We start from the raw sequence: 8871 nt of genomic DNA on the forward strand, positions 1-8871 counted from the left end.
TTTGAATTCTGAATTATTTGTTATTGTGTACTGTTTTCTAATTAACCTCTGCACACAATGTCATGGCAATCTATCAAATAATTGTTGACCTATTTCAATCTGGACTAAACTAGTAGAATGTTGCTGGCATTACAAATTCTTTTAAAATGTTCATGGCAATCAATTAAATGAACATTTGTTTATCAATTACTCGCAGCGTGGTACCTTTTTTAATTGCTATATAATAACATACGACTGGATTCTTTTGTTGAAAAGAAAGATGTGTGGACCAGTAAACATCAGCCATGTTTGTTTTCTCTGTGTGCGGATGTTAGGCAGTTCTTACAGGATTACAGGATGTTATGATTGTGTTGTAGCGGACTCTAAGGACATAATTCACCATTGTCTGTGGTAGTAATCAATTTAAGTGCCTTTTCTTTGATGTTTTACTTTTGCACTTATACAATAACAGTTGGACAGTGTCAGTGTGTTACTCTGGAAAAATACAGGGTTGAGAGTAGTTGTATTTATTGGTTTTGAGATTTCAGCTGTCTTAAAGGGTCCTCTTATGCTCATTTTCAGGTTCATATTTGTATTTAGTGTCTCTACTGTGAAATGTTTATATGCATTAATGTTCAAAAAGCTCTTTATTTTTCTCATGCTGCCTGTGCTGCAGCACCTCTTTTCACCCTCTGTCTGAAACCAGAGCCAAGTCTGCTCTCATTGGTTAGCTGGCCGGCTCTGTTGTGATTGTTCGACCTTTTAGGCTTATGTTTGGGACTTCTCTATCACGTATAATGTGTTGGAGCACTAGCCAATAGGAGCGCAAGTGACATGAGGTCATTATTTCACGGAGGTAAACAAAGGAGTCCAATCGAGGTGTTTCCGGCAGGGGGGGGGGGNTGTAAACAAAGGAGTCTAATTGAGGCTTTTCAGGCATGGGAGCGAGTGTGGGAGAGAAACTCCCTATGGAGGGAACTTTGGGATTTTATCCTTTGCAGACCATTTACATGCAGAAAAACCTATAACACAAAGCAGGGAAGGTAAAACACCAAAAAGTACAATAGGACCGCTTTAATGAATGACTCACCCCACATCAAAGATAGTTGTTGATTGTTTTTCTTTCTCTCAACTTCTACAATATATTAATCAATTTTTTTCATTTACAGGATGCCTACAATTCCCACCGTCCCAAGGACAAACTCCGCCTGGACAGCAACAACAACGAGAACTCGGTCCCTAAAGACTTTGACACCATCGACAGCAACAGCAACAGCAACCTGGGAGCCCGACGGCAGCGGTTTCCACTCGTTAACTCCAAGCGTAAGCTGGACAAGGCCCAAGCACAGAGCATGCTGGGAAAACCTGCAAACGAGGTCCTCAAGTTCCCTCCGGTGCAACCCAGAGGGGTGGGGCCCCATAACAATCGCACCCACGTCCATAAACCCCACCCCCAGGTTCCAACGGTCCCAATACCGGTGCAGGGGTCCGATCAGTTTCACACGGCAAAGAGGTCCTCTACGCTGCCACCGCCCGGCGTGGTGGTGAAGAAGGAGCAGCCGCAGTGCGAGATCAGCGGGAAGGAAGCCATTTCTGCCCTGTCCCGGGCCAAGAGCCGCGAGTGTCGGCAGCAGATAGTGGAGATCTACTGCAAACACAAAAACAAAGCCCTGATGCCGGAGAGAGTGCCTCGCTACTGCCCAATAGAAGGTGAGATCTGCACTCATTTATACTAGAGATGAAATATCAGCAGATGAAACCTTTTATTTCAAAGGTTTAAATAGTTTATTGCCATATGGATAATAGCTACTGCTCAGTTGTTGGCAATGAAATTCAGAATACTTTATTTAACCCAGTCGGAAATTGTGTTTCGGAACAGTTGCTCCATTTTAAAAGAAAATAAGACAAAATGGGAAAAGAAAATAATAAAAATATATATTTGAACACCAGAAATAAGAGTTACAATTGTACAACTATATAAAACAATAAATACGTTAACAAAAATATGTATATGCTTGCAGGTGGTTTAATGCATGTTGGTATCTAAAGGACATTTGTGCTGTGAATGGTTACATGAATAGGGCTTAAGGCTTGTGAAGATGTATCTCCAATACACTCAACAAAATATAATCTAAGGCAAATTATATGACTGGTATAGATGATTTTAATGTATGACCCACCCCCAGTTTCAAATACGTATGTATTACATTTTTTCCCTCGAAACCCCCTTTGAGGTCTTGCCCCCTGGTTGAGGACCACTGTTCTAATCTTTTCTTTGGAGGATCTTAAAAAACGGAAGATGTCCATTAGGTTAGAAAAAGTGTAGTAAGGCTTAAAATAAATGGTGGCCATTTATTTTTCTGGTGGACTGAATCTGAAAAAGGACTGATGTAGCATATTTCATGAGACTATATTTACAATATGGGTGTAATCCAAAATATGACATAGTTGGCTTAAATGTATTAACCTATGATTTAAGGACAGATTTATCCCTTTAGTTATGACAGCGGCTGATTGAGCAAGTTAACAAATGACAGACTGAAAGACGTAAGGACAAGGAATCAGATGAACAGGCGGCTGCTTTGAAGTGGCAAAGAGAGATTTATATTTTCTAAATGTACACTTTCAGAAGCATTTTTAACCCGGCACGTGCCATGAAGACGCTTCCAGTCCGCTGCCAGTTCTATTTTCAGGGAGCTGAAGCGCGGACGGACACAGAGGATGAGACTCAGCCTGAGTAATTACACCCCAATTAAGAAAGCACTTTGCCGTCTTATTTTTGGATTCGCTGACTAATGATTTGCTTGTAGTCGTTCTCTCTGAACCACCCTGCGCCGTTTGGGGTTAAATTGATGTGATTATAGGTTGCTTTGATGATAGGCTAGTCATTATATCCACAGACTGGTGTGGCTTTGGTGTTTCTGTGTGCATCCAGTGGTGGGAGAACTACTCCGATCCTTTACTTAAGTAAGAGTAGAAAACTGGTATTAAAATTAGGGCTAAGCAATATGAAAAAAAATCCTATATATGTTTGACGACATTGCAGTCTTATTCATTGATGATTACACAAAATATTTACACAATGACAATTTTGTTAAATAATCATCAGTAATGTGGTGAATTTGGAAAGATCACTCTACGAGTAGATATAGGGCTTTAAAGCCATCCAAATATCTCTATATCAATAACATATTTATATAAGCTATAGAAGTGCAGTATTATCAGTAAAATGGGCTCTAAGTGTCAAAAGAAGAAGTACTCATTATACACAAGGGATCTTTTCAATTGTTATAGTGTTATAGAATATTATATTATTCTGTCTTTGTCCACCAAATAGATGTATTTGGTCAAAATATTGCGGCATTTGATATACTCCATATCACCCAGCCCTATTGGGAGTACACTACCTCATATCCTATAAGAATATTATGTGATTTAATGTTTAAAACATTTTAAAAGACTGTATTAAAGGAAAATAATTTCTCCCAACATTTTTATTTCAAGGTATGATTAGAACACTTTATTTTTCTCTGGGAGGAAATTTGATTCATTTTTTTAATAAAATAAAACCATTTAGTTAAAGTAAAATGTGTGTACAAACCAGATAATGCTTTAAAAACAGTGTACAAAACGTTGCGAGCATTGCACAGTTGAATATTTGCACGTTTTACCGCCTAAGCATAGTAAATATTGCACAAAAGGAGTAGTATAAGGTAGCAATAGAAGTAAAGTACACGTATGACAAAAAAGTCCTGTCTTCGAATAAATGTATTTAGTTACATTCCAGCACTGCGTGCATCGCTCCCCCTGTCTACACCAGATTACAGCTATTCATCCTGAAACTCCCAGCATGCCCCACAGCGCGGGTAAGGTCACTAATTAGGCGGAGCAGGCCTCAACCCGTGCCAACTTTAGGGTGAGCGTGATGATGGAGAAGCATGAGGCTGTCGGAGGCTTTGTATATACAGGAGGCAGATTTAGCTCAGACAGCCACAGACTGAACAGCATTTCCACAAAATAATAAAAGATTAAGAACAAGAGCGGCGTGACGTTTCCTTGCAACCTGCACTTAAACAATGCAGCAATTCGTCTGTCTTGATGTTCTCTTTTTAGATTTTTTACAAAATATGTTTGTAGAAAATTGCTGATTTGGTGTTTTTTGTTTCGATAAATATATCCCAAACTACAGTTGTACCACAGTATGGGATTAACAATGTTGGATAAACCTCATTATTTGACAAATGTGTTAAAATTGTATTTATGTAGCAAATTGCATACCTCAGGCGCTAACTCAATGTGCTTCACAATAGATTAAAAAAAAATTAATAAATAGTTAAAGATGACAAAAACGTATAAGATGAGAAGAAATGAAATTATAAATAATAATAGTCAAATAATAACTATAAAATTGAAATACAAAAATATATATTTAAATAAAACCAGTATACAATCATGTTTTCAAATGAGTTGTTTTCTTTGTATGTCAAAAAAATATGTGCATTATTTATTTCCTATTGTATAGAAATGAAAAACAGCCAATCCCAATAGGAGCTGGAAACAACACAATTAAAACAAATTCGATTTTTTTTATTAATTCCCTAGACAGCAGACCCCGTTGGAAAATGTGTTCATTAATCGAGTGCTGATATGAACTGTTTTGGCAACAGGACATGAATGCAACATTTTATGTCAACTGTTCTGTAAAAGATGCTGCCTGTGTACTGAGCTGCTCCCCTCTGTCCAGGTAAGGCCAATGTGAACGTACAGTGGGACGAGGACCCCTCGGGGTCCGCTCAGCTGGTCCCGGCCCGGATGGCCTTCGTCCTGGTGGTCCACGGCCGGTCCTCACGTCAGTTCCAGCGTCTCTTCAAAGCCATCTACCACACCTCGCACTACTACTACATCCATGTGGACCAGGTGAGAACGCCCACTGTCACAAAGCGGGGCAGGGATGACGTATTTTCAAAGGCCGACCCGGAAAAGACATGCACAGAAATCTCCACATTAACAGCGCCTTTAACATTTACGAGATGCAAATGCAATCTCCAGAATGAAAAAGCTAACGTAAGGCTATAGGGACTACATCACACTCACATCACTTACTGGTCACCACTGCTAAGCTAGACAAAATAACAAACACAATGATCAAATGGGGTATTAACTGATGTATTTCATGTTGTAGAACAAACCATTAAAATCTCTTAAGCTTGTGCTAATCACAGACCTTATTTCAGGCTTCTAACTAATAAATCCAATAGACCACGATACTTCTAGGGAACTAAAATGCTAACACATTTCTGGACTCATTCCTGCTCCCTTTTAAATCATTCTAATACTTCTTTTTACGCAGGATTAAAAAAAGAAAACATGAGCTTTTTGAGCTGCAAGCATTTTGACAAACCCGAATGAAATGCACCGAGATGAACGCTTTATCAGAGAGAAAAACTCGTCATTTGATATATTTCTAATAATATAAGCCTCACCCCCTCCAGGTCAGAAAATGTCTTCCGTCTGATTACAGCCACACTATATCTGTTTGAACTGTTTGTGTGCTACATTTCAAAATCACTAGTCCTATGTTAACTTTTCAGAGAAACAAGCTGAGCTAATGTTAGCTCACAGCCAATCTGCCCTATGTCCTTCAAGGAAACACTGATTTGTAATTGAAACCTGCTTAGTTCAGTGTTCAATCACAAGCTCTGTTAGTTTTGGAGAGGAGTAGAGCCTATAACCTTCCTTGTTGTAATGTCCACCTTCCCAGAGGTCCAACTATCTCTACAAAGAGGTCCTGTCTCTGGCCGGACAGTATCCTAACGTCCGGGTGACTCCCTGGCGGATGTCCACCATCTGGGGCGGGGCCAGCCTGCTGACTATGTACCTGCGCAGCATGGAGGACCTTCTCAAAATGTCCGACTGGTCCTGGGACTTCTTCATCAACCTCAGCGCCGCAGACTACCCCATCAGGTGGGATACAGGGTCAGAGGAGGGAAGCAGAAAGACAATTACACTTTTGAAGTTAACCTGAATTGCTAAATTCATGGCAAAAGTACAGGTCAAATGTTCATTTGCATTTTATTTTCATTTGGTAATTGTGTTAAAGAACTGAATTAAAGGACCAGTCATTGCCATATTTCAAACTAAGAGCCCAAATTACCCTCATAGGGTTTCTATTTGTGCTTAAAGGATAGCTTTAGATTGTTTGAAGATACTTTAACAGTAAATGCAGTCTAGAGGAACAGACAGGTTTGCCAGCAAAAAGCTAAGCAATGTACTTCTGTGGACGTGTTTGATACATACATATCAGTTGAAGTGTACGCTATATTTAGAATGTTTTCACCGCTTTACCTGGCTGTCATTCCTTTCTGAAGGGGAACTGAAGTTCTCATATACTCTCCTCTATTGCTGCACAATATGTATTTATTTTTGTATGATAAAAACTTGGGGAAAGACACCAATGCAGCTCTTAATCTAGAGTTAATTTAAAATACAAAATGTGTAGAAAACCACATCATAATGTTACTATCATTTTGGTCCCTTTTGTGTTCGAAACAATTTTCTATTTGGAAATGATTTCCTTTTAATTATTCAATTCATGAAAAAAAACAACAACCTTAAGATCACATAAAAAAAAACCTGATAAGGGAAGTTTTTGGGCCTGGTTAGCTAGAAATATGGCAACTTTCAAAATGTTTATTTTAACATAATGAAATGTGAACGATGACCATACAGTATAAGCACCTTGTGGAACCCGACCTCAAACTATCTTGACTATCTCTTTTAAACCAAGAGATGCTCTCTAGACTCTTGATCCATAGAGGTTTGGTGGATTTCCCCCCCGCACCGTTCCCTGTGTTGTATCCCTGCAGAAGAATGTGGGGGATTTATCGATCACGTCAAGTCCCATCCAAACACGCAGAGCATTGATTTGTTAAAGCCGTGTTTGGTTTGTTTAAGGTCTTATGGATCAGGTTACACGGCCAATAGCCCTCAAGTGCATTGACTCTGAATGGATGTGGAGTCTATAGCTTTGAAGCAGAGCCCCTTTAATGGCTGCCCTGCTGCTCTGGGATCTGAAGGGGGGTGTGTTGTTGGAGGAGAGCTTTGCTGGGATCAGTGCAGGTATTGAGCTCGCTGAAGCTGGAGCAGTGAAGTAAGGAAGTCCCATAAAGACATTTGTGGAGGTCGTACTTGTGTTAGTCTGCGGAGATGTCGTGATTTGTTCTAGAATTCTGTAGTTTAATGCAAAAACTATGCAGAAATCAGTCCCAGTAAGCAGCATTGGTTCGATTTTGGGAAATGATTCAGTCCATTGGCCCCTTTTTATTTTTTTTGCCAATTTTGGTGCGTTATTCCTTCATTACTAATATGATAAAGGTCCAGGAAACGGGGAAATAAAATAAAATAATGAATAATATCTTAACACCTTTATTTTTCAATTAATAGCTGCAACTGTTAGTAAATTGACAATTGATAATAACAACAATAATATTAATATCAGAATATATATATGGTTAAAGTTCAATAAATAAAGATAAATACATAATATCTATCAGGCTATTAATAAAATAAAGATAAAAATACATATTATAATATTAATAGATACAGATAAATAATAAATATAAAAAATGTATATATATAAACATTTTCAAGTACAGCTCAAAACAATGAATCAATTGACAAAAATGTGTTAAAATAATATTGCTAATAAAACGAATGAAATGTTCAACAACAGCTGAAACATTATTATTATTATATTATATTATATTATTATATAATACGGAATTCGAAAAACCCAGTATTTTAAAATGAGTAACACTAAAATGTCTTTGAAGCCTAATCAAAATGTTACGTTTTTCATATTTTGTTCTTGAGAGGGCTCCTCTTATATATTCCCTGCCCTCCCATCAGAGCTACTGTTTGAACACCCTTCCAGCTAAAATCCATAGCCCATACACAGCATTAGGACACACCATCAATAGCTGTGACGTAATTGAAGCCCATGGAAAGTGAGTCAATGGAAGTGTGAAAGTGTGTGTGAATGTGTGTCTGTATTTCTGTAGCCACAGTATGTCGCACAATCCTTTTTCAAATATGAAACAGAATAATAAACTTCACATGATCAGATAATGTGACAGAAAAACCGATCACATTGATTTGAACAATGTGCATAGTATTAGCTTATGTTTCTTATTGATAACCTAAAAGACTGTCCACACGTGATCCGGACTGTAGAGAAAGAAAAATAATGAAATTGAAATAAAGAGTCAACAAAGAGTATACTGCTACTCCACTACAACTCAGATGCAAATATTGTACTTTTTACCCCACTTAATTTATCTTTTAGCTTTAGTTACTTTTCTGATTACAATTTTCTCCTTCCTGTCCAGTGGCACCATGTATCTCCAGATCATTCTGAATGCTTGTGATAAACTGAAGGATGAAGTGTTCCTTGTATGCATTGAGAAGATACTCCTCCTACCTTACAGTAGATCAATAAAGTCTTTAAAAAAACCTGATGCATCAGCTAGAAAATGTATCGTCACAAATTAACAGTTTTTCTGATAAATTCATGAAAAGTTGACTTTTCAGAGATACATGGTTCTCACAGGACAGCGGCAAAGCTACAAACATGTGATGATCTTATAGGCGCTTTCACACCGCAGTACTTTTCCCACAAAGGTTCATCAGAACTAAAGAGCAGATCGCGTTCACACCGGAATAAGTCCCTGGGGGAGGATTAGGCAAATGAAGCCGCTGACGTCACTTCTTCTTCTTCTTCTGCTTTGGGTTTACTGGCAGGCCGCAAACTTCACGGCGTATACTGCCACCCGAAGTCCCCGGAGCTGGGGACTGGCTTCATTAGAAGCTGCTGGGACTCCCAGCAGCTTCTAC

General features: G+C 38.6%; 1 protein-coding gene across 1 annotated transcript in view; it reads left to right on the top strand.

Annotated features, from left to right (window-relative positions):
• Nucleotides 1–917: 917 nt before the first annotated feature.
• LOC104958250 (xylosyltransferase 1-like) overlaps nucleotides 918–8871 on the top strand; it is a 25650-nt gene continuing 17696 nt past the window's right edge. Inside the window, exons 1-4 of the mRNA XM_010785974.1 lie at nucleotides 918–929; nucleotides 1149–1689; nucleotides 4724–4896; nucleotides 5741–5943. Of these exons, the coding sequence (XP_010784276.1) occupies nucleotides 918–929; nucleotides 1149–1689; nucleotides 4724–4896; nucleotides 5741–5943 (929 nt within the window). The remainder of the gene's footprint in view (nucleotides 930–1148; nucleotides 1690–4723; nucleotides 4897–5740; nucleotides 5944–8871) is intronic.

The sequence above is a fragment of the Notothenia coriiceps genome, unplaced genomic scaffold (assembly GCF_000735185.1).
Source record: "Notothenia coriiceps isolate Sejong01 unplaced genomic scaffold, NC01 NC01_scaffold00028498, whole genome shotgun sequence".
NCBI lineage: Eukaryota > Metazoa > Chordata > Actinopteri > Perciformes > Nototheniidae > Notothenia > Notothenia coriiceps.